A 27,011-nucleotide genomic window follows, 5' to 3' on the forward strand; every position below is an offset into this window, starting at 1 on the left:
AATTTTAATTAAAAAACAATATACAAAATGGGAAAAATACAAGATCTTTGAAAATATTACCGATAATTTCATTGCTTAACCTTGAACTTGAAACTTACTGCTGGCTCTGAAGAGTTTATCACACAACTGAACCAATAATTCAGTTTTCTGCAAGTTTTTATGGATAATATTGAAAACATCAATTATCTTTCTAACTACCTTTGGTCAAAATGAACCATTACTTTGTATTATTTTAAGTACCAATACAGCACTCCCAGGACACTTGAAAACTATGACATGAGAAGTAGAAATATTTCCTGAGAAATGTACTCTTAACCTCAAACATGACTACACTCTGGTACAGACATTCAAACAGAGATTCTGAATTTGGAATTATTACTGGAATTACCTTTGTGCAAAGATACAGTCTACCTAAAGAGAATTCCAGTTTACTGATGCAACAATGTTCTACAAATCTGACTTAGAAAAAAGTTGTTTTTAAAGTTTTCTCCAAAGTAACCTCAACCAAATGCCGATTTGAATTAATGAATAAATTAAGTTGTGCAGATTTTACGTCTTTTTAAGGCACTGAGGATTCTGAGTTTTATTTTTTTCAGGTTTGTTCTTGTTGTTGTTTGGCGGTGGGCACTGAAACCAGATTTCTTTGTGTAGCCCTAGCTGCACTGTGTAGACCATGCTGTCTTGCACTGTGAGTTCCTACTGAGAACCTGTGTTATGTGGATCTGCACTGCCAGGTACATTAAGTACCGTGTGGCTACCATTATCTAAATTTCCTTTATTATTAGCCAAACTCAGTCACTGTACTAGGTAGTGCTAAAATGGGCTATTGAAAATACTTAAGCAATTTTTGGAACATAAAATTTTAAATTTTTACCCCCTTATTTAAATTTTTGGTACAGAAAATCAGTAAGGAAAACATTTCTTTCAAGGTTTAGTAAAACATAGTAGATGTGCAATTAGTTAACATTTGCTCTTTATGAGATAACTTATAACTCTAAAACATTAAATGTGCTGCTATATTATGAAAAGTAGTGCCCCAAGTTCAAGTAAGAAAAGGTATTTGTAAAGCACTAAAATGGACATCTTCACAGAGATAAAGGTGCATCTTTTGCCTTAACTTGAACAGTCTGTATTAATGGAGCTAGTTAACTTGATCAGTCTGTATTAGTGGAGCTAGTTAACTTGATCAGTCTGTATTAATGGAGCTAGTTAACTTGATCAGTCTGTATTAATGGAGCTAGTTAAAATAACAGTAAGTAAGGAGCGCAAATGCTGGGGTGGATGCTGACAGTGCAACTAAGCTAAAGATCTGCCTCAGGACACTGACATGCACACTGCATATACTCTTAACATAAACCTCACTTCACAAATAACTAACTTTGAAATGTTGTCAAAAGATTTCTCAATGATAATAAAAGCATTAAAGAAAGAGTATGAAATATGCACTGTAAAAGGCTAACATCAAAATTTAGACTATGTAGCCAGCTAAGTTTGAGATGAAATATATTCCTTGAAACAAAGTAAAACGGAACCCTAGGGTAAGTATTTTATTATTACCAAATACGAGACCATCTCTAGGGTGCATTAGAAAACATAAAAGTAATTTCATTTCCATTTTCAAGTTATGCCTTGAACTTATTTTGACCCTTACACTTTACTCGCTACAAAGACAATGGCCAAATCTTGAACAACTTGATGTTACATAAATTTCAAATCTCTGAAATTGTTGGTTTTATTTCATGACTTACGGGTGAGAAGGATCTGGTGTTTGAACAGACTTGCTGATGCCCAGTGCTAGCAAACCCTATGGAGAAGAGCAAGCAGTAAGTACTCATTACCAAGATGGAGAACACAGTGAGTAAGCCACTTTGGATGATGGAGAGAACAGCAACCAAGGAATCATAAATGCACATAAATGGCCAAGAAATCCTAGTTTCAGGACTTAGAAAAATACAGATAAGCCAAGGGGACTCAAAACTACATTGTTTATAAGGATAAAACGTGAAAGACAGCTGGGCATGTCCCTAGCACTCACATGAAGAGGTGTAAGGCAGGGGAGACTCAAGTTTGAGTGGATCTTGGGCTGCACAGAGACCCATCTCACAACAAGGACACCATACCAAAACAAACCAAGGCAATAACCACAGGAATCTAAAATTCCATCAGTAAGGAAATGCAACATAAATGCTCAACCCCACAAATGGCTTCCAGAGCAGTTTAACATAGCAAGCCCAAAGTTCAGTTTTCCGTATTGACATGGGAAAGCTGCTAGATGAACTAACTACTCATGAGGCTTGGAATGACTGGGAGGCATTTGGTCTACAGATCACAATCTTACCCACAGTGAACGCTTTCCCATTCTATTTCCCTGTCCTCAGTGGTCCTGGGGATCAAACCTCCGGCCTTGCAGAGTCCAAGCAAGCATTCACCACTGATCAATGTCCCAGCCCTTTTTTAGATCTTTCTAAAACTCTCCATAATAGTTTACAGCTGCAGTGTAAAAGTTTTGTCTACCTTTTGCCAAATTTATTAATGTTTTGTGATACTATTATTTCTATTATAATATGGAAAATGTAAATGTCATCCTGTGTTTGCTGGTAGTGTAAATTGCTTTGTATCTATTCATTTTGACTGTTAAACCAACGTTACGTTCTCAGAACAAGATTTACTTGACTATACTATGACCTTTATATATTGCTTGAGCTCACTTGATTCTGTTTTGGAGAATCTCTATGTATGTCCCTGAAGAGTACTGATCGGTATGTACGTGAGCTTATACTGGGCAATTTAACATCCAGCAAACACTCAAGAAGATCCCTATGCAGAGTATGTACTCTTTTTTTTACTACATAGCTTTTCCCTCTGAGGAACTCTGCCTTTTTATTTCCAACCACTTCAGATTCCTTGAACTTTGCTATTTCTCATTCTGGCCCATTACTCAAAAGGTATTTCTAAGCAAAGACAGAGAGAAATCACATCTCATCTCAGAAGTATGGTCTCTGTTTCTGTTTCAATGTTTGAGAGCAGTTATATTTTTTGTCTAGGTTTTTATTGTTGATGCAGCAAAAGACTAAGTTCAATCTCTATGAGTCCTTCATGGTTAAAGAAGTTGTAGACATAATATTCTGCAACTTGACCTTTTTACTCAATTTTTCATGGTTATTCCTTCAGTTAAAAGCTATCAAAGTCTTTAAAACCCATACATTTATACTAGCTAGTTTTCTGTCAACTTGATACAAGTTCCTGTGAGGAAGGAGCCTCAAGGAGAAAACGCCTCCCTAAGCTGGAGCTGTAGGCACGTATGAAGAGCCCTTTCTTAATCAGTGACTGATGGGGGAGGGCCCAGCCCACTGTAGGCCATGCCAACCCTGAGCTGGTGGTCTTGGGTTCTATAAAAAAGGATGATTAAGCTAGAAGGAGTAAGCCCATAAAAAGTTCCCCTCCACTGCCTCTGCTTCAGTTCCTGCCCTGTTTGAGTTTCTGCTCTGACTTCCTTCAGTGATGGACTACAAGGTGTGTAAGACAAATCAACCCTTTCTTCCCCTTCCCCTTTCTTTTTTTTTTTTTTTTTTTAATTTGGAGTTGGGAATCGAACCCAGGTCCTTGCGCTTGCTAGGCAAGCATTCTACCACTGGGCCAAATCCTCAACCCCCAACCCTTTCTTCCCCAACTTGTTTGTCATCACGGCAATAATAAACCTAGTAGGACAATATTTTATAGAACTTAAGATTTATCTCCAATGTTCTAAAAATTAATACTAAAACTATTCATTTTTTTCATAACTATTTATCCTTGTCCCTTAAGATTTTAAGCTCTTAAAGGCTGTTTTTACATGTCCCTTCCCATTTATTCTCCTTGTACTTAACACCGTGACTGACTGGAATAACACTACACTGAAAGTGGTTATTAAGTATTTACCAATGGCTCAGTGGGTAAAGTGTTTCCCATGCAAGCATGAGCATTGGAGCTGAGATACCCAGCACCTAAATGCTGTGTGGGGGTAATGACAGCTATCCTGTAATGGTGGCCCCTGGGAGGCTGAGACACTCTGGAATAAGCTGGCTGGCTAATCTAGCTAAATTGGTGAATTCTGTGCTCAAGTAAGAGACTTGCCTCAATAGATAAGATGGAAAGCAATTAAGGTAAACACCTATGTCAACCTCTGGCCTCCTCATGTACATACCATGCACACCCACACATACCTCATAGACAAGACCCACAAAAAACAAGTCAAACCCCAGGTAAAGATTGCCAGCACTAACAGTAACTGCTTACCTCTCCCTTTACTTTTACAGAGGTTCTAGTCTACTTGACAGTGGATGTATTCTTATGGTTAATTTGTAAAGAAGACTGCTCTGTTTGTTCTTTATTATTCCTTAAACTTTATCTTCAGTGTTCTTTTTGGTTGGGCAGGGCTGGGGATCAAAGCCAGGGCGTCTCACTTACTAATCACCAACTTCACCACTGAGCTAAAATAGCAGGCTTCAATATCTATTCCTCTACCTGTACCTTTCACTGAAAATTCTCTCAAATTTGTTCCAACATAAATCTTCTATAAATAAATATGGAAAGGATAACATAGACTTTAAAATGAGACACAAATATGTAAGTAAAATTTCTATAGTATTTTTTACAAAGGATTAGGTTTTAAGTATTCATAATTTGGTGTAAAGAGACTTTAAAGGCTATTTTAATTTTTTTTAAATCCTCATTTGCAAAATCATGGGAAAGAATTCAAATTAGTAGTCTAATTTGAAAGTATGCTAACCAGTCAATAGTACTCTAGCTTTACTCATAGTCAGCCTGCGACCAGGCTGTTCTTCTGTGTGCTGCTGTCCTTCATTACCAAAGATTAGCTTCACAGCCACTTGAGGTGACTTAAATTAGGCGCCTCCTTCCCTTCTTTCTTCTTCCTTTCTTTCTTTGAGAGTCTTACTATGTAGCTCCAGCTGTCCAGGAACACACTTTGTAAAACAGATCTGTCCGAGAACTCACAGAGATGCCTCTGCCTCTGCCTCTGCCTCCCAAGTGCTGGACTTAAAGGTGTAGGCCACCAAGCCCAGTAAACTTAAATTTTCAATGCTTTAGTTTTTTTTATATAAAATAGATTTTCAACTAACTACAAATATCTCTCCTAGTTTAAAATTGCATGTGTATTACTTCCCGTCTCATCCAATATAAAGTTATATGTACGTTATTGTTAAACCCTCTTGTTAGAATAACAGGGGTAGGAATGGGGCTAGCGAGATGGTTCAGCCATTAAGAGAGCACTGGCTACCCTTCCAGAGGACCTGAGTGTGAGTCTCAGCACCTGCATGGAGGCTCTGTAACTCCAGTCTGAGGGGAGCTCATGCCCTCTTGTGACATCAGACACCCATAATATACATGCAGACATAAGATACACACACACACACAAAATGAACAAACATTTAAAACAAGAAAAAAAAGATAAGGACAAAGTCTGTACAATGTAGACAGTGTTCCACCGCACTGTGTGTGTGTGTGGTGTGTGTGTGTGTGTGTATGTGTGTGTGGTGTGTGTGTGTGTGTGTGTGGTGTGTGTGTGTGTGTGTGGTGTGTGTGGTGTGTGTGTGTGTGTGTGTGTGTGTGTGTGTGTGTGTGTGTGTGTGTGTTTTGAGACAGGGTCTTTCTGTGTAGCCCCAGCTGCCCTGGAACTCACTAAATAATACAGATCAGTCTGGGTTCAAACTCACAGGGATCTACCTGCCTCTTCCTCCTGAGCGCTGGGTGTGTGTAGCAGACCCATATCGTCCTTGTATTTTTAATCCACAGTTGACTGTGAGGATATGGAAGCACAGACACAGAACTCACATATACAAAGCCATTGTTCTTAAACGCCCAAATTAAAAACCTGCATTTTCTTTAAAGCCAACTGCAGAATATTTTTTTACAGATAACTTTCTGACTAAAGCCTGTAAGAATTAACTTAAAATGAATGAAGTATTTTCTTCTTACCTGGTTACAAGTATCAGATAATGAATGTATAGCTTCTGAGAACATACTTGCTGAACCCGTATAAATCCAGGCAAGAAATTTAAAGAAGCAGTTTAAGCCATTACTAGGGAGAAAGAAAACAATTTAGCATTATGTTTGAATTAAAATGTTTTCTCTCAAAAGTTAACTGATTTTATATTAGATTTTACTAAAAGCAACTTCCTACAGTTCAGGTATAAATATGAAAAGTAGGAATTATAATACCATTAAGTACACAAGTAAGAGGCAATGCTATATGTTGCAGACTTTTAATTTCTGACACTACATATATTACCCAGCAGGTAATCTTAACTACGCTCTGGTTTTTTTGTTTTGTTTTGTTTTTTAAGGTCTTTATTTTATTTTTATGTATGCGAGTACACTGTTGCTCTCTTCAGACACACCAGAAGAGGGCATCAGCTCCCATTACAGATGGTTGTGAGCCACCATGTGGTTGCTGGGATTTGAACTCAGGGCCTCTAGAAGAGCAGTCAGTGCTCTTAACCACTGAGTCATCTCTCCAGCCCTACGCTACGGTTTTAATTATCATCTGCAGACTTATAATTCACAACTTTCTATCTCTACTCTAAGTCTTCCCCTTGAGCTTGAGACCAATATACATTAACAATAATACTTATCGAGGACATATTATGCACTAGATACGATGCTAATTAGTTTATATATTACATACATTCCTCACAAGGAAGGCTATAATTATTACCCCTATTCTCCCAGCAAACAGAACTAACCCTGTTGACCATCTACTCAAGGACAGACACTCTTAGAGATACCTTGAACTAAAAACCAAATATCTTTCTCTCTCTCTTCTTGTCCTACTCCTGTCAGAGTAACATTTCCTCACTGTCCAAGCAGAAACCTGGACACCACTGTTCTAAGTATTCTAATTAGATACTATCATCCTTAGTATTTACTGGACAAGCATTTCTCTAGTCTAATGCTCTAATCCTACAAGGATCACATATATGCTTCTAAACTCTATCATAATTTCATAAAATTTTATCCTAAAAATATGCATTTAAGAAAGAAAAAGCTACTGAATTACAAAATTAATGCTTTTATACAGCCTAAAATGAATAATAAGCTGGAAAAAAAAGGTAAATAAAATAAGAATCAAGAAGCCAGAGGGGAAAAAAGTTAGTTATAAAAACATTAAGTTTCTCCCAAAGTTAAGTAGTAGCTATAACCTGAGTCATGATGGACAATATAACTTTAAAAGCTCAAGTCTGATAAACTCCAATTAGTATTTTCAGGCAAACTTATATCCACTTCAAAAATACACAAAACCCAGTACAAATGTCCAAATGGACCTGGACCCTTCCCAAATCATTTCACTGGACCATGCATGACACAGGTCAACTTCCTTCTAAAATACGTAATAGCTACAGTCAGTTATGTGCAGCTGACCACCAAGCAATACGTTTGTATATTCAAGGTAACACAAATTAATGGGTATATATTCTATTTTAAAAGCCTTGTTTTAGAAAACTCACATGCAAATAGCGACCATCACCACCTTTCCTGGTCCCTTAAGGAACACTGAGATCGCTCTGGAGCGTGGCTGTAAGACAGGAAAGAACAAAGACCAGAAGTCTCTCCGAAGAGTAGGCAGTGGATCTGACACAGCACAATATTTACCTTCTCTCAAAACCTCTAATCAAGGAGGCTTATTATTAAACTCTTAATCCAAATGTCTCTTTAAAGGAGGTGTGGGCTGGGCTTGGAGAGATGGCTCAGCTGTTAAAGAGTATGCGCCGGGGTTGGGGATTTGGCTCAGTGGTAGAGCGCTTGCCTAGCAAGCGCAAGGCCCTGGGTTCGGTCCCCAGCTCCGAAAAAAAAAGAAAGGAAAAAAAAAAAAAAGAGTATGCGCTATCCATGCACTGTCCTTGCTGAGAACCCTAGCTTGGTTCCCAGCACCCATCTTGGGTGGGTCACAACAGCCTCTTCTGTTCTGTGAGGGCACCTGTGTCACATGGCTCACCAACTCTCCCACTGATACACACCATATGCACAATAAAATAAATCATAAAGTATATACATAACTGAAAACACATTTGGGTACTTTCCCAAAACATCAAATGCTTATTTATTCTCTAACTTTCACAGTTAAGGTTGCTTTATACTATTACAAGAACTGTTACCAAGCCTTTCCCCAGCTAATAGAAGGAAAGTCCCCTGCAAATTGTCCTCTGTCCTCCACAGTAGCACCACGGCATATGCACACATATGCACAAGCAGTAAGTAAATATTAAGTTTTTAGGTATTACAACAGACGCCAGGACTCCCAGGGAAAGAAACACAAATGCTCAAAGAAGCACTGTTTCATTCAGAGCAATACTGTGACTGTGGGGCTAAACTTACTCAGGAGATAAAGGTATTTTCAAGGCTCTAAAGGCTCCTCACAAAGTCAGAATCCCAAGGAAGGGCATTAGAAAGTAGAACAAATTAAAGGGGAAATGGATTAAAGGGACGTTGCAGAAGATTACAGAGGGTGCACTACTGCTCTGATGAGAGAATGCGTCTGATAAACCAAGGACACTGTGACTTTAGTTCTTGCTGCTAGAGTTCCCATGAGACAGAGAGTGTAACAGGAAGAGTGCACACAAACATAAAGATGGCATGCAATTTCTGCAAGCATGACTGTCCCTATGAACAGAGGCAGCCTAAGTCACCGGCCCAAGTTATCCCACACTGTAACAAGTGACAGTTTAGCTTGCAACACAGCAGAAATTCTAGCTCCAAAGACATGAAAAGTCTGCAACCTTCAGACAGCTCTTGAGTGCTGCACTCAGAAAGAGCTCAGGAACAAACCAGAATCAGCATGGAGAGAGGGGCAGCTTGAGTTAAGACCAACTACAGTGGTCAGCTAACCCAGTTCTGAACTGTGTGAACGGGACTCAAGTCTCAAATGCAGCCCAGACAAAAGATAATTTGCATAGGCAGCCTTTGGTTTGTTTTGAGAAAAAGTCTCTCTCTGTAGCCTTTGCAAGCTCAAATGTGTGGTAATCTTTGTACTTTAGCCTTCCAAGTGCTGGTGTGCCAAACATTAACTATGGCATTAACTTCTTTTCTTGAGAGAGAGAGAGAGAGAGAGAGAGAGAGAGAGAGAGAGAGAGAGAGAGAGAGAACACAACAACAAGCACACCCTGGCCAACCTATAAGTCACTATGTAGACCAGGCTAACCTTGAACACAAAGAGATCCCCCTAATTCTTCCTCCTCAATGCCGGAACCATCAACATACCCACCATTAACTCCTTGATGGAAGACCCCTCCTAGCCAAGTTGAAATGGGAAGTCTATTCTGGACATTGATGACTTTGAAATCTTGGGTATGGTTTGTGTCTTTGGTAAGAGCCATTTCAGTGGGATGAAAACTCAATTACACTGAATTTAAGAGACAAGAGTAAGTGAAATAGAGAAAGAAAACTTTCCGTAGAAAGAATAGTATTTAAGAGCATGTGTGGATAAAAGTCTGCAAAGCTAATGATGAAAACATGAGGTCCTTCCATCAAATTGCAAATGGTCTTTGACTTATAGGACTAGGTCTCTAAACCACTGCAAATGACAATATGTAGATTGAAACTGCACCTAAGCCATGTAAGCTAACCAGAGTGTACCTAGCCTGCCTCAAATGTATTCAGGACCCTTAGATCCACCTAGCACTGAGTAAAATCATCTAGAACGAAGCCTACTTTAGTGAAATATTGATTATAACTTACTTAACACTACATGAAAATTAGAAACAGAATAGCCATGCTTATGATTCCACATTATCAAGCTGATAAGTTACAAAGTGAGCCACTTTACCTTAGGAACCACTTGTACACTTGTTTTGTTTTGTCAATGATGTATGAAGCAGGGTCAGTACTGAGGCAAAAGGTAAGGCTGAAGGGAACTTGGGAATGGGGAAAGGCGTACACTAAGCTAGATTACAGAGGAGAGTGTACTAATGAGTCACACAGCGCCCACTGACTGTGTTCAGGCGCATGATAAGGAACGATCAAACTAGCTATATAATGTCCTTTTTCAAGGGTGCCCTCCTGAGCAAAAGCAGAGAGCCAGCAGTCTCAATGCTGAGTCAGAAGTAGGAGTAAAGACAAAGGCTATTAAGTGTTTTTATATACATCGTAGGGTGTGTGTGTGTGTGTGTGTGTATACGCATATGACAGATGTCAGATATGAAAGAAACAGAAAATCCCGCTAAAAACCTAAGCAAATATCCTCATTTATCTATATATGCTTAAGAATCTTAGGAAACTCATGTCACAATGTTAATCTCAAGAAAATTAAAAATGAATAGATGGAAGTTCAGATAATTATAATGTGCTCAAGAAAAATCTTAGATTATAATCAAAGACTTCCTAGAATTTCTTGGATTATGATCATAGACATTTCACATGTACCAAGTTTGTTAAATACACACAAACTATTAAAAAGATATCCTTACCTTTGTGTTTCCCAAGAAATCACCATATTCTCTTAGTATTCTTTGGTTTCTAAACAGCCCTACAGGAATCAGAAGATGAGTAGTTTAGATCATATACATACACTCTTACTAACCAGTAATTAATTATATTAATACAACTATTTTCTTTAAGATTATATTAAATGATTAAGAGTGTAGCTCAGTAGGTAAAATGCTTGCTTATCATTTACAAAGTTCACTTCTCAGAACCATGTCAGGTGTAGCACACATCTGTAATCCTAGCATTCAGGGGTAGAAACAGGTGGATTGGGAGTTCTTGGATAGGTCACTGGATAGGTCGTTGAATAGGTTCCTGAATAGGTCATTCTTGGCTACACGGCAAATCTGAGGCTAGCCTGGGTTATATGAGACCCTGACCACCCCCTCCTTTGAAGTAATGTATCCAGGAGGTTTCTTGCCACAGATATTATGGTGATAGCTATGAAGAACAAGATGTCCCAGTGTATGCATACACATGGTACCTTCCCATTTAGATCACATTGAACTGTGCACATACAAAGTGCTGGAGAGATGGCACTGCAGTTAAGAATGTGAGAAGCGGAGTTTGGATACCAGCACTATCATCCATGTTGATTAGCTATCTCACATCGCTTCTAGCTTCAACTCCAAAGGTTGGAGCCCTCTTCAGGACTCAGAGGATACCTGAACATGTATGCATACACTCATGAAGACATGCACACATTCAAATAAATGAAAGGAATCTATTTAAAAGTGTGTATATTGATTTTTAAATGTATTAGAAATATTCTGAAAGGATAAAACCAAACTATCAATAACAATTGCTTTAGGAAAGAAAAGAAAATGTCATTCTTTATATTTCTGTTCTTTGGGGGTATTGGGAAATCAAACTACATTCTTTTTTGAGTCATAAATATGTAAAATACTTTTGTATCAATTAAATATATAATTCAAATCATGTAAAATTTTATATTGCCCTAAATCTAAACTCTAAACCACTAAACTCACTTCTCTGAGTCTTAACGTGTGTCTGTAGTTGAAGGAGTTTCTTATTCATGTTAGGACTCTGAAATATATTTTCTGAATGAAGGAATCAATGAGTGAATGAATGTGGTGGCTGAGTCAGTATTGTCTGTAACAAAGCAGTGCTACCACTATCATGATGGCGATCTTTACATCAGATCCGACATTACTACTGTTGTCCACAGAAACTACAAAGTGTTTCCTTCTACTTCCTGCTACCAACCTAGAAAGTTATCAAGAGAAAAACAAATTGATTCTGTTTTTAAAATAATTCCATGGTGAAACCAGCATTTGCTGCAGCAAAAGAGTAAAGCGGAAAGTGCTAGCAAGAGAGACTGCCTGCTAGGAGGAGCACTGCTCTTGTATGTTATGTCCCAACAAACCCAGACTTGAATTAACAATACTTACGTTCTCTGTATTCTATCTCTGCTTCTTTACGCAATTTTTTCTCTCTGGCAAGAGCTTCAAGGCTTCCCCAAACTTCCAGAGCTCTATGTATAAACATACATACATGGTCAACACCAAGGACTCTTTACTTTATTATGATTATACTTAAGTATAAATGAATAAGTATAAGTATAAATATATAGAAAGCATACAAAAAAGGCACTCAAAGCTAAGCAATTCACATAAACTTATCCGCAAATGTTCTGGTAAGGCTATGTATATTCAACCAGTAGATGACAACTAAGAACAAACAACAAAATCATCAAGGAAAGATTCTGTTTACGATGCTTTTATAACTTCAAATCTAGCATGCACTCTGGTGTGAAGGAATTATGTTCTTACTTTGCTTCCACATCTGACCTCAAGAACACAGTAAAGGACTCAGTGTCATCGTGGGGACTTCGTCGCCTGATTTTTCGAAGTTGTTCTAAATCACTGGAGATATAAAAGTGTTGAAGTTATTCAGAAAATGCTTATAAGCTTATAGGTTAAGGACAGTAAACAATTACACTGAGTCCCATCTTGAATGAAGGGATCGATTCTAAACATCAGTTTAAAGATAGCACTCTTAATATAAAATATAGTCTGGACAGTAAAAAAAAGTATCACTGATAAAGAACATGGTACACAGATTCCATTTCTCTACATACAACCCTGAATGTACAGCGTCTCATCAGAAACTTAGCAGGGTCAGGCCTGATCACTAGCTGGATGGGTGTTACAACTCCCTCATATACTTGTACTATGGACATAACCACAGGCACTTTTAAGATATGTAAAGAACAGGGGTTGGGGATTTAGCTCAGTGGTAGAGCACTTGCCTAGCAAGTGCAAGGCCCTGGGTTCAGTCCTCAGCTCCGGGGGAAAAAAAAAAAAAAAGATATGTAAAGAACAGAATATACACAAGTATCATTCTTCTATTTAAGAACTAAAATAACTGCTGGTAATAATTGCTAAAATGATTGCCTCAGCAGGTAAAGGCACTTGCTGGCAAACCTAATGGCCTAAGTGGTGTCCCTACACCCACACAGCAGAAGAGAACTAACTCCCACAAGTTTGCCTCTGACCTCCACATATGCATCACAGCACATATACTCCCCCATACACAACTAAATTTTTACAGTTAGAAATGTCTACGTCACAGTTGTAATCACTTTAGTTTTCCCTCAGATTCTGAAAGGTTTATATGTTCATCAAGTCACTATTAAAGTCACCATTAGATCATTATTCTATATTTAATCACTGGTTGTCTTATAGAAATTTTGTGACAACAATAAACAATTATCTCCCTGCTAATTTTGAGAATTAATGAAGAGAAAAGGCTGTAAAATTTGCAGAGTACTACCGAAAAAATACTGTACCTGGACTTAAGGCAGAACTCATTGATTGCTCTTACTCCAGTGATGAAATTATTCTTAGTGTATTTTGATCCATACTCCCTTTTCTTAAGGACTGCTTTGACTAAACCAGGAACATAAAGAAATATGTAAGTACACTGAAAGCCCTCCTGAAGATGAATGCTTGTAGAATTCCATAGACACATTATTTTTTCCTGATACATAAGATGGTATCAAGGAAAAGGAAATGTCTCCCCCGGAATAGAAAACTATGATGGCTCATAAATCTAGTGTTTTTCTCCATCGCTCATCTCTAATTGATGCTGAAATAATAGCCTTACTTTTTGTCTGAATTTCAATTCTCTAAGGAACTTTACTTCCATTACTCTAAAACTAAAAATCTGGGTATGAGCTATCCTGGAACCGAAAGGAAAATCATATCTCTCCTTAAAAGGATTAGTTCTTTAAAAAAAAAAAAACCCTTCAAAATAGCTAAGTAACTTCTGCTGGCCTATCCCAGTGCAGATCATGATGGTGGTGGCGGTGGTCACTGCTATCCAGTACTGACTTTCTTTCTTAGAGGCTTCACTATGTGAGGTGGGATCCTGCTCCAGCCTCTGACAGGCTGCAATCACAAGCAAGTCACACATACAGTCCAATGCTGGTGACTCTTCATTACCTAACCATTTATACGCATAATCTTCAAAGTCATTCTGATGAGTAAGTTTTATTTTTTTTTTACCATCTTATAGAGAAGTGAGCTAAATGTCAAAGGGGTTTAATTGCCTTAGATCAGACAGCTAGTAAATGTCTGAGCCAAAACTGAGCCTTGTATTGTCTACACCATAGTGCTCTAAATCCCACAGAGCTACGACTTCATGAATTGGCTGCTTTGGAGAAAATAAGAAAAAAACCAGCCAACTCCGCCTACATCTACACACACTACAACTGAAGGTATTAGCCTCGCACTCCTTAATAACACTGCTCTTCTGAAAATAATCAAGCAAACTGATTACTGTGGTTCTTTAGGTTTTTAAAATACTTGTCACAAAATGCAAAATAAACTTCAGCATAAAGTATCATATAAATAGAATAAAAATGTATGCCCAATCTAAAAGCAAGCTATAACTCTATGCTTAGAATAATGTTAAAGACTTCTGGGCTGGAGAGGTGGCTCAGAGGTTAAGAGCACTGACTGCTCTTCCATAGGTCCTGAGTTCAATTCCCAGCAACCACATGGTGGCTCACAACCATCCTTCTTCCCGTGTGTCTGAAGACAGCTACAGTGTATTCATATAAATAAAATAAATCTTTAAAAAAAAAAAAAAAGACTTCTACAGAAATTCTGTATATTTATTCATACCCACATACTAACACATTAATAAAATATATTTACCTCTGACTTGGAGAGGATCTTGCTTAAGTGGAGCTTTGAGTTCTGCACCTATATTTTCTGCTGTAAAGTTTACCAAAACAAGCTTAATATTGAAGAGTTGCTTTCAAATAAAACTATAACTTATCAATTTAATCAAGCATTATTTAACAATTATATTATCCCAAACTATTTTAATTTATCCTATAAAACATAAAAGTGCTAAACTTCTTAAAAGCTACTTACCCATCATTAATACACTACAGGAGGAAAGGCTTGGACTCATTTCAAGAACTAAAGACAAAGCAAAGCCTTTCAGAAGTCTGACAAAAGGACTTGTTCTAAAGGGGAAAACAAACCTATGAGATGTTACAGCCAATGGTCAAAGTGTAGGTGCATTTAAAACAGAGAAACAAAGGCACCAGGAGTTCTTCCACTGTTTTAGACGCAACAATCAGAGAAAAAAGATGTCTCTTAAGTGGCGTTAGACAACTGTACCTCCAATCACACCCCCCAAAACACTAATAAAGGTAGAAGGTAAAAAGAAAGGTGCCTACCTCCCACTATAGACAAACAAACAAAAACAAAACTTACAAATTCAAATGCCAACACATTTAAATGTAGACCCCAGAAACTGTTATAAACGAAAAGGATTTCCTTTCTTTTTCTGAATCAGGGGTCACTACACAGCCCACAATGGGCTCCGTTTTACAGTGCTCTGCTGAAGTTTCTTGAATGATGAAATCACAGCAGCACACCATATGCTCAGAAAGAAAATTTGCAAGCAGGATATAAGCAACTTAAAGGGGAAAATTCAGTAAATTAAAATTCAGAAAATCCATTCAACAAAAGATCCCATTTTAAAAAAGGGGGGGAGGGGAGAAGTGCGAGAGAGATGGCTCAGCAGTTAAGAGGCCTTGCTGCATCCCACTAAAATCAGGGACTAGACAAGGCTGCCCACTCTCTCCCTACTTATTCAATATAGTTCTTGAAGTTCTAGCCAGAGCAATCAGACAACAAAAGGAGGTCAAGGGGATACATATCGGAAAAGAAGAAGTCAAAATATCACTATTTGCAGATGATATGATAGTATATTTAAGTGATCCCAAAAGTTCAACCAGAGAACTACTAAAGCTGATAAACAACTTCAGCAAACTGGCTGGGTATAAAATTAACTCAAATAAATCAGTAGCCTTCCTCTACACAAAAGAGAAACAAGCCGAGAAAGAAATTAGGGAAACGACACCCTTCATAATAGATCCAAATAATATAAAGTACCTCGGTGTGACTTTAACCAAGCAAGTAAAAGATCTGTACAATAAGAACTTCAAGACTTTGAAGAAAGAAATTGAAGAAGACCTCAGAAGATGAAAAGATCTCCCATGCTCATGGATTGGCAAGATTAATATAGTAAAAATGGCCATTCTACCAAAAACGATCTACAGATTCAATGCAATCCCCATCAAAATACCAATCCAATTCTTCAAAGAGTTAGACAGAACAATTTGCAAATTCATCTGGAATAACAAAAAACCCAGGATAGCTAAAACTATCCTCAACAATAAAAGGACTTCAGGGGAAACACTATCCCTGAACTCAAGCAGTATTACAGAGCAATAGTGATAAAAACTGCATGGTATTGGTACAGAGACAGACAGATAGACCAATGGAACAGAATTGAAGACCCAGAAATGAACCCACACACCTATGGGCACTTGATTTTTGACAAAGGAGCCAAAACCATCCAATGGAAAAAAGATAGCATTTTCAGCAAATGGTGCTGGTTCAACTGGAGGTCAACATGTAGAAGAATGCAGATCAATCCATGCTTATCACCCTGTACAAAGCTTAAGTCCAAGTGGATCAAGGACCTCCACATCAAACCGGATACACTCAAATTAATAGAAGAAAAACTAGGGCAGCATCTGGAACACATGGGCACTGGAAAAAATTTCCTGAACAAAACACCAATGGCTTATGCTCTAAGATCAAGAATCGACAAACGGGATCTCATAAAACTGCAAAGCTTCTGTAAGGCAAAGGACACTGTGGTTAGGACAAAACGGCAACCAACAGATTGGGAAAAGATCTTTACCAACCCTACAACAGATAGAGGCCTTATATCCAAAATATACAAAGAACTCAAGAAGTTAGACCGCAGGGAAACAAATAACCCTATTAAAAAATGGGGTTCAGAGCTAAACAAAGAATTCACAGCTGAGGAATGCCGAATGGCTGAGAAACACCTAAAGAAATGTTCAACATCTTTAGTCATAAGGGAAATGCAAATCAAAACAACCCTGAGATTTCACCTCACACCAGTGAGAATGGCTAAGATCAAAAACTCAGGTGACAGCAGATGCTGGCGAGGTTGTGGAGAAAGAGGAACACTCCTCCATTGTTGGTGGGATTGCAGACTGGTAAAACCATTCTGGAAATCAGTCTGGAGGTTCCTCAGAAAATTGGACATTGAACTGCCTGAGGATCCAGCTATACCTCTCTTGGGCATATACCCAAAAGATGCCCCAACATATAAAAAAGACACGTGCTCCACTATGTTCATAGCAGCCTTATTTATAATAGCCAGAAGCTGGAAAGAACCCAGATGCCCTTCAACAGAGGAATGGATACAGAAAATGTGGTACATCTACACAATGGAATATTACTCAGCTATCAAAAACAATGACTTTATGAAATTCGTAGGCAAATGGTTGGAACTGGAAAATATCATCCTGAGTGAGGTAACCCAATTACAGAAAAACACACATGGTATGCACTCATTGATAAGTGGCTATTAGCCCAAATGCTTGAATTACCCTAGATGCCTAGAACAAATGAAACTCAAGATGGATGATCAAAATGTGAATGCTTCACTCCTTCTTTAAAAAGGGAACAAGAATACCCTTGGCAGGGAATAGAGAGGCAAAGATTAAAACAGACACAGAAGGAACACCCATTCAGAGCCTGCCCCACATGTGGCCCATACATATACAGCCATCCAATTAGACAAGATGGATGAAGCAAAGAAGTACAGGCCAACAGGAGCCGGATGTAGATCGCTCCTGAGAGACACAGCCAGAATACAGCAAATACAGAGGCGAATGCCAGCAGCAAACCACTGAACTGAGAACGGGACCCCCGTTGAAGGAATCAGAGAAAGAACTGGAAGAGCTTGAAGGAGCTCGAGACCCCTTATGAACAACAATGCCAAGCAACCAGAGCTTCCAGGGACTAAGCCACTACCTAAAGACTATACATGGACTGACCCTGGACTCTGACCTCATAGGCAGCAATGAATATTCTAGTAAGATCACCAGTGGAAGGGGAAGCCCTTGGTCCTGCTAAGACTGAACCCCCAGTGAACGTGATTGTTGGGGGGAGGGCGGCAATGGGGCGAGGATGGGGAGGGGAACACCCATAAAGAAGGGGAGGGGGAGGGATTAGGGGGATGTTTGCCCGGAAACCGGGAAAGGGAATAACACTCGAAATGTAAATAAGAAATACTCAAGTTAATAAAAAAAAAAAAAAAAAGAGGCCTTGCTGCTCTGCAGAATCTGGTACGAAGCACATAGTGGTTCATAACTGCCATAGCTCAAACACCAGATGATCTGACACCCTCTCTAGCTCCCATGGGCACCTGCATGCACACACGAGTGCACAAATAAAACCTCTTTTTTTTTTTTTTTTAAAGGAAGGAAAATAATGTCTCAAATTGGGAGACATTATTTCCAACAAACAGAGTTTGATTTGTATCAAGACTATTTTAAAACTTCTTCCACATGAGTAAGAAAAAGTTCATTAAAATGAGCACTAGAACAAACTTGCATGGAAACACAAATATGCATTGCCATTAGGCATAGGAAAAGGTGATTATTTCACTAGCAGAATCCAAATGAAACCAAAGATTGTATTTTACAACCATTGCACTGGGGAAAATGAAAAACTACAACACGTGATTTTGGTAGAAGCACAAAGAGAGAGAATATGGCTGTTGGTGGGAACAGGCACAATGCCTATCAGAACTATAACCCAGTAAGTCTTCCAGGTCAATGAATCAAGAAATCCTCACACAAGGACAACCGAATACTCGCACATGGTATTCACAGCAGCACTTGTGTTGTTTTAGAAACTGCAACCAGCCAATTGCCCGTCAGCAAAAGAACAGTGGCACTGCTTTCTTCTATAAGGAGTGAGTCAAACTTCACGATGGCTATCTTTTCTAGGCCCTCACTGTATGCCAGACACCAGTGTGGTGTCACTTCTTTAATTCACACAACAGCCTCAACAGTCTGTGCTGTAATTATCCTTTAGAAAATCACCAAAGCACACAAACACACCATGTCAGGATAAACCTAGCAACATAACTTAATGAAAAAGCAGACAAACTACTAAGACTACACAGAAAGCTACTGCAACAAAGTTCAAAAAGAGACAAAACTAAATAATCTAGAACACACAAGTATGCTAACCTATTCCTTTCCCTGGCTTTAAAAGCTTTACTTATGAATCATGTGTGTGCATGTGTCTGTGTGAGTCTGGCTACACCACACGCAGCAGAGTCCATGGAGACCAGGAGAGCATTGCATCCCCTGGTTGTGAAGCTACCTGACGCTGATGCTGGCACTGAACCTACAACAGCAGTAAGTATGAGCCATCTCTTTAGTATCCCCAGCCTCTTCTTACAAACAAAACACCAACCAAAAAACCAAGGTACTACAGCTGAAAATGACATAGACTCATATGGCAAATGCAAATCTGAGAAGGACGTTATCAAAAAGAAAACGTTCTTAGCATGATAATTAAATTCCAAGATTCTAATTTTATTTTCTAACTTAGAAAATCTTTCAATGTATGTGTATATTTTGTAATAAAAACCTCATTCACTCCTAAAACATCTTATTTATTATAACCTGAACCCATTCAATTAGAATTCCATGTTTTAATCACAGCTCAATGCGTACCCACATCTACTCAGCATTCACCCTGTGTGTGCTCATCCCATGGACCTGTGCGCACTACTATATTGACTCCCACAAACCATTTTAGCGGAGGCTTCATTATCTCTACCTGAAGAAACTGAACCACAAAGAGGTTATAATGTCCCTCAAAGTCAAAACTACAATTTCCTCTTTATAAGGAAACAGGAGAAGGGTCCTGTAACTGCGCAGGTGATATTTTAGAAATGGAAGGAGAAAGGATCGAAACTTAAGACATTTTCATTAATGTGGTGCATGCTGTTCACCATAAACTGACTCCATGTTTACAATGCTATCCGATTTTCTAAGTAGCATCTGTGTCTTATACATTGAGGAAGACAGAAAAGGCTCACAGTGAGTACTGAACAATTAGCTCAGGAAAGCCACAGGAAGCTCTTGACAGCACTTTCTGTGGAAGAACCCGGATGGAGCACTGTATGAGGCAGGAGCAGACAGAATACCATCTGGGTTTCAGCAGAAGCTGAGGGAGAACAGAACCAAGGAATGGTTGACCTTATTTCAGTTAGAAGACAAATCCCAAGAACAAAGTCCTGGAGCTGATGAGAGAGAGGACCAAACTATAAAGGAAGTCTGTGTTTCCACTCCACTGCTTTGCAAATGGACGGGTGTAAATGATACGTCTCAGCACTGAATGTGACTGTTCAATGGTGGTTCACTGGCACCATCTGATTGCTTGTTCCCAGATTATGTCCTTTCTGCTTTGCTTTTATTTTTTCTTTCACATTTCCTGCCATCCAACAGAGTCAATCAATTTCCATACATTCCTCACGCCCAACCTCCTATTGCTGGTTTGGAATTTATGAAGTTATATTTCTATTCTTTAGTGTACACAGGATATTCCCTGTGAATTTTTCATCTACAAAGTTAGTATTCCACTCTTCTCTAAAACAAGACATGCTTTCTTATCACTCAGGATCACAGTCTTAATATTAAACACTGACAGAATGTTTGCTATTTCTATTACCAATCCTTAATTTTACCAACATCATTTATCCATTTCTCATTCTCCATGTCCATGGCCTTTTCTATCATATCCTGATTTCCCTGAGTTTATTTTGCAACTTAGAGAAATATCTATGTTTACAGTGCTCTTTAACTCTGAAGGGACTGGTCTGTAATATCAACCTTGATGTGTAATAAGATGCTTATTTTCACCTTTATATCAGCATGAAATTCCAGAGGAACACTCACTTTTCCTTTCCTGACTTCAAAGCTATCATTCCCTTGGTCTCTGCATACTGTTGATATAAAATGTTTGTTTCAAATGAGCAACAACTGGCTTCTCTGTTTGCCAACTTTTAGGCTGAATTGTTTCTTGGTCTGTTTTACTAACCTGGTTTCCCTAGACAAGATGTCTAGGTGGATTCTTTTCTTCTTATCCTTCTCAGTAGTCCAAATGTAGTGATTTTTTTCTGGTTTGTTTGGTTTTGGTTTTTTGAGAAAGTCTCACTAAGTAGCTCTGGCTGTCCTGGAATTTACTGTGTAAACCAGGCTGTCCTTAAACTCAGAGATCCTCCCTCTGTCTCCTAAGTGCTAAGATTAACACATGTGCCAACATTCCCAACTAGCTCAAAGTCGTTGTAATTGAAGAATCTTGTTTGTCTCAAATTCTAAAAAATGTGTGCACGTGCTCTCTCAGTCTTTCAGTCTGACTATCTGTCTGTGTCTGTCTGTCTGTCTTTCTCTCTCTTTGTGTGTGTTTGTGTCTTTCTCTGTGTCTCTGTCTCTCACTCTCTTGTAATGCATGTGTGGGATGTCTGTGTGCTGTGTATGTGCACATTTTAATGTGACTGTAGATGTAAGAAGAGACAATTCATGATGCTAATTCTTCCTTCTACCCTCTTGTTTGCTGCTGCAAATGCCAGGCAAGCTGGCCCGTGAGCTTCTGGGATTCTCCCATCTCTACCTACCAGTTTGCTGTAGGGATGCTGGGAACATAGATGCTCTATTGCATCTGTCTTTATGTGGGTTATGGGGGTCTGAACTCCAGTGAACGCTTAATGGGAAACACTTTATCGTCTGAACAATTCCCTCAGTCCTCCTTTACCTCTATAAATTAGTTATCATTTTTCTGTCTTCTCCCTCTTAAATGCCTATGAAATGAAATGGAAGCTAGAACATCATGCTATTTTCTTTTGTCTGTTTGAGACAGCATCTGATCTGGTACTGCACAAGCTGGTCTCAGGCTCATAGCAATTCTGTCTAAACTGAAGTCTGCTGTCAAAAGCTTCCAAAACACCACTTTCCCCCCGACAATGATCATTTAACCAAAGCACATAAAATAAGTTGCTCTCAGATGGAAACTTGTAAATATTCTCATTCTGAACTGTCTAGATGTTACTATAAATATAATGCTATGAAGCAAAAACAAGGAGGTTAGAAATGGCTCAGACACATGCATGAATGCTTATTTTACAAACCACAACCATCTTAATAAACTGACACTACATTGCTGGTGTAGAATCTCCATAATTTCCACAAATAATCAGATATTCTATCCATGAATGTCTCTAGACATTTGTTTTAAGCTCAAATTCTGGCTGTTTGCCACACATCTGCTGTCATTAGTAAAATTAAAACTAATTTTACTAAACTCAAACCATCTGAATGCTCTTAAAAATTTAAGGATGTCTTAGCAAGCCTCTGCTGCTTAATGAGCCATTCCTGACTTATCATGTGATTTGAATTATTCAAAAGTCAATCTCAAACTCTTAAGTATATAAATTATCTTTCAATCAAGCAATTACTTGGTGTCTATCTGATAGCTAACAAGGTCTAATTTGGCCTAGGCAAATCTTGAAAAAGAGTCCAAAATAAAAATGTCAACAGACAGTATATTTCTACTATAAGACAATTAAACTAAAACTTTTATTATACTCAGCAGAAAAAAAGGAAACCAAACCAAAACTGTAACTTTTAAAGATTTTATATAGTGGAAGTGACACTCTACACTTCCTCCTGTGTTTAGGCTTTCCTGAGAAGCCCACTCTATGATCTGTTTGCCCATAATTGTATCATCTCAGCAACTGTCGCTTTCTTTACTGTGTCTTTATAATAAGCACAGTCTGAATTCTGGAACTAAGAGACTCATTACACTTTTTATTCCTCCAACCAGTAATATTCAATTCTAAAAATTTAACCAATCAATGATATGTGCACATATGGGCACATGTGTGAGTGCACATACATGTGTGCTATGATATGTATGTGGAGGTCAGAGGATTTATTAGAATGGTTTACAGGCTATAGTCCAACTAGTCCAATAATGGCTGTCTGTCTAGCAATGGAGTCCAAGAAGCCACAGCTGTTCAGTTCAGGAGGCTGGTCTTCAGTATATGTTGGGATACAGAAGAAGTAGGCTCTAATGCCAGTGAAGGAATAGACTTGGCTAGTAGGCAAAGATAGCTTTCTTCTTGCAGATCCTTTACATAGGCTGCCAGCCAAAGGTTTGGCCCAGATTAAAGGAGAGTCTTCCCAACTCAAAGATCTGGAATAGAAGTGGGTGTTCCCACTTCAAATGATTTAAATTTAAAAGAAAAAAATTTCGCATAAGCATGCCCTACCATGTAGTTAATCATAGATGTAATCAAGTTGACCAGGAATATCCATCACAGTATAGTACTTTGAGAGTAAAGATACTGATTTTTTTTTTTTTTTTTTTTTTTTTTTTGTCCTGTGGATAAATGGAAGTCAAGGGGGAAGCTTTAAAAGGAAGGGATATGATCTACTTTTAAAGCCCATACTGCTCTCGTGAAAGTAGATAGAGAAGGAAAGAGTAGAAGCAGGGTGTGATGGTTTGAGAATGGCCACACTCACATATATGAATGCTTAGTTTCCAGCTGATGAACTGTTTGGGAAGAGTTAAGAGGTGTGGCCTTGTTAGAAGAGGTGTGTTGCTGGGAGTGGGCTTTGAGGTTTCAAAAGCCCACAGCAGGCCCAGTATCTCTTTCTCTGTTTGCTGCATGCCAACCAGGTCCTCTCCAGCAGCCATGCACGTGTGCTTTCCCATCTGCCACCACACTCCCTACCCTCTGAATCTGTAAGTAAGCTCCCAAGCAGATGCTTTCTTCTCTAAGAGTTTCCTTGGCCAGAGTTCTCTTCACAGCAACAGACTCACAACTCTCAGGGAGACAACTACTACAGTAATCCAGCTCAGGGAAGAGGATGTTTCAACAATAGGCTGGCAATTATGAAACCAGTGGGCTTGCAGATTCATAGCACAGTTAACCACTTAACTGGTCACCACATTAGGTACCTAAGGGTTAGATGTCCAAAATCAATTCATTTTATTAAAAATGTCCTCTCATTTTGGCATTTGCAATTTTTTAAACTTTGTTTTATTATGGGGGAGAGGACAGTGCATGCACATGCCACAGCACAGGTGTGGAAATCAGGGAACACTCTGCAGTTGGTTATTTCCTTCTAACTGCACCTGGATTACGGGGACTGAGCACAGGCCCTCAAGCTTGTGCAGCAACTACCTTTATCCACTAAGCCATTTTGCTAGCCTTGTGTTTGTGACTTTAGAAATCAATGACATCATTTACACAACTGGCATTTTTCTTCACATGACTTTTTCTTTCATTAACTCAATTACCAAGCTCTAATTAGTTCGTCCACTCATTTTTAAAAGTATTATTTACATTAGAAAATATAAATAATATCTTCTTGCACTTTCAAGGCTCTGGATTAAAAGGGAAAAAAAGGAGAGAGACAGAGAGGGAGAGGGAAAGAGAGGGGGAAGAAAGAAAGAAGGAAAGAAAGAAGGAAAGAAAGAAAGAAAGAAAGAAAGAAAGAAAGAAAGAAAGAAAGAGAGAGAGAGAGAGAGAGAGAGAGAGAAAGCCAGCCAGCCAGCCAGCCTGTCATTAATTCTGCTTTCAGGTTCCCTCCTTTGTAATCTGTTTGCTATTTTGCAACAAACTATCCTTCCAAATTTTCAAATCCAGCCTCTGCTCAGGCCTCCTCTCAGATACTGACAGGTACCCTGTTGGGGCATTGTCTGTGAAACCCCAACTCTAAGTATGGGCCAGTGCCGTGACACTGGCAAAGGAGTCTACATCACTCAGGTGCCATATTTGGTCCCCACCCAGTTCTGTCTTCTGTCTGAGAAGCAGAAAGCCTGGCTGCAGACTCTTGCTGTAAGTTTAAAGCCAGCCATTCTGGCAATGTAATGAAATCTTATCTCAAAATAAAGAGTATTAAAAAAGCAAAACTAAAAATCAAAACAACAGTTTCCGGTTTCTGTCTGTGCCTGGAGCTGACCCTGTGCCAGAGTCCTCTGTGCCCAGATCCTGCAGGGAGAGAGCTGGTCCCCAAGGAGTGCTGACACACCTGAGAGCACAGGTAGGACTACCACTTCTGCTCCAAGGGACCCTCCTGGAGCAGTCTGGGATAGGATCCTTCCGGTTTCCGTCTGCACCCTCAGCTGACCCTGTGCCACAGCCCACTCTGGCCGGATCCTGCTGGGAGAAAGCTGTCTTCCAGGAATGCTGACACACCTGAGAGTGCAGGAGAGTCAAGCCACTGTCAAAGACAGCAAAACCAGCTAACACCAGAGATAACCAGATGGCGAGGCAAGTGCAGGAACATAACCAAAAGAAACCAAGGCCACTTGGCATCTTCCGAACCCAGTTCTCCCACCACAGCAAGTCCAGGATACTCCAACAAACCGAAAAGGCAAGATTCTGATTTAAAATAACATCTCATGATGATGTTTTATGGCTTTAAGAAGGACATAAATAACTCCCTTAAAGAATTACAGGACAACACAGGTAAACAGGTAGAAGCCTTTAAAGAGGAAATACAAAAATCCCTTAAAAAGAATTACAGGAAAACACAATCAAACAGGTGACAGAATTGAATAAAACTATCCAGGATCTAAAAATAGAAATAGAAACAATAAAGAAATCACAAAGGAAGACAACCCTGGAGATAGAAATCCAAGGAAAGATCAGGAGTCATAGATGCAAGCATCATCAATAGAATACATAGAAGAAAGAATCTCAGGGGCAGAATATACCATAGAAAACATTGGTACAGCAGTCCGAAAAAATGCAAAATGCAAAAAGATCCTAACCCAAAACATTCAGGAAATCTAGGACACGATGAGAAGATCAAACCTAAGGATCATAGGTATAGAAGAGAGCGAAGATTCCATTCTTAAAGGTCCAGTAAATATCTTCAACAAAATTACAGAAGAAATCTTCCCTAACCTAAAGAAAGAGATGCCCATCAACATACAAATAGTCTACAGAACTCTAAATAGATTGGACCAGAAAAGAAATTCCTCCCGTCACATAATAGTCAAAACATCAAATGTACTAAACAAAGAAAGAATATTAAAAGCAGTAAGAGGAAAAGTGTCCAGTAACATAAAAAGGCAGACCTATCAGAATTAAACCAGACTTCAACAGAGACTATGAAAGCTAGAAGATCCTGGGCAGATGTTATACAGACCCTAAGAGAACATGAATGCCAGCCCAGGCTACTATACACAGCAAAACTATCAATTAACATCGAGGGAGAAAGAGAAACTAAGATATTCCATGACAAAACCAAAATTTGCACAATTATCTTTCCACAAATCCAGCCCTACAAAGAGTAATAGATGGAAAACTCCAACACAAGGAGGAAAGCTACACCCTAGAAAAACCGAGTAATTAATCTTCTTTCAACTAACCCAAAAGAAGATAGCCACACAAACATAATTCCACATCTAACAACAAAAATAATAGGAAACAACAATCATTGGTCCCTAATATCTCTCAACATGAATGGATTCAATTCCCCAATAAAAAGACATAGACTAACAGACTGGATATGTAAACAGGACCCAGCATTTTGCTGCATAGAGGAAATGTACCTGAGTGACAAAGACAGACACTACCTCAGAGTAAAAGGCTGGAAAAAGTTTCCAAGCAAATGGTCCCAAGAAACAAGATGGAGTAGCCATTCTAATGTCAAATAAAACTGACTTTCAACCAAAGTTATCAAAAGAGGTAAGGCAGGGCACTTCATACTTGTCAAAGGAAAAATCCACCAAGATGAACTCTCAATCCTGAATATCTATACTCCAAATGCAAGGGCACCTACATTCATAAAAGAAACTTTACTAAAAATCAAAGTGCACATTGCACCTCACACAATAATAGTGGGAGACTTCATCAATGGAAAGATCATGGAAACAAACTAAAGAGACACAGTGAAAATAACAGAAGTTATGAACCAAATGGATTTAACAGATACCTATGGAACATTTCATCCTAAAACAAAAGAATATACCTCTCTCCCAGTATCTCATGGTACCTTCTCCAAAACTGACCATATAATCAGTCACAAAACAGGCCTCAACAGATACAAGATGATAGAAATAATCCCA

General features: G+C 38.8%; 1 protein-coding gene across 7 annotated transcripts in view; it reads right to left on the bottom strand.

Annotated features, from left to right (window-relative positions):
• Slc30a9 (solute carrier family 30 member 9) overlaps positions 1-27,011 on the bottom strand; it is a 54,680-nt gene that overhangs the window by 13,818 nt on the left and 13,851 nt on the right. For 4 of the 7 annotated variants that reach the window (XR_015636773.1, XR_015636775.1, XM_087584052.1 and 1 more), the window contains exons 3-10: positions 14,661-14,720; positions 13,289-13,388; positions 12,270-12,362; positions 11,889-11,971; positions 10,461-10,519; positions 7,506-7,573; positions 5,977-6,079; positions 1,749-1,804 (exon numbers count right to left, since the gene is read on the bottom strand). Coding sequence is in view for 4 of the 7 variants with exons in the window: in XM_087584052.1 (XP_087440178.1) it covers positions 1,749-1,804; positions 5,977-6,079; positions 7,506-7,573; positions 10,461-10,519; positions 11,889-11,971; positions 12,270-12,362; positions 13,289-13,388; positions 14,661-14,720 (622 nt within the window). In the remaining 3 variants the exon portion in view is untranslated. The remainder of the gene's footprint in view (positions 1-1,748; positions 1,805-5,976; positions 6,080-7,505; positions 7,574-10,460; positions 10,520-11,888; positions 11,972-12,269; positions 12,363-13,288; positions 13,389-14,660; positions 14,721-27,011) is intronic. The other 3 variants (XR_015636774.1, XM_087584051.1, XM_087584054.1) reach the window with 1 other exon arrangement.

Source organism: Rattus norvegicus, chromosome 14 (assembly GCF_021556685.1).
Source record: "Rattus norvegicus strain SHRSP/BbbUtx chromosome 14, alternate assembly SHRSP_T2T, whole genome shotgun sequence".
In the NCBI taxonomy this organism is placed as follows: Eukaryota; Metazoa; Chordata; class Mammalia; order Rodentia; family Muridae; genus Rattus; species Rattus norvegicus.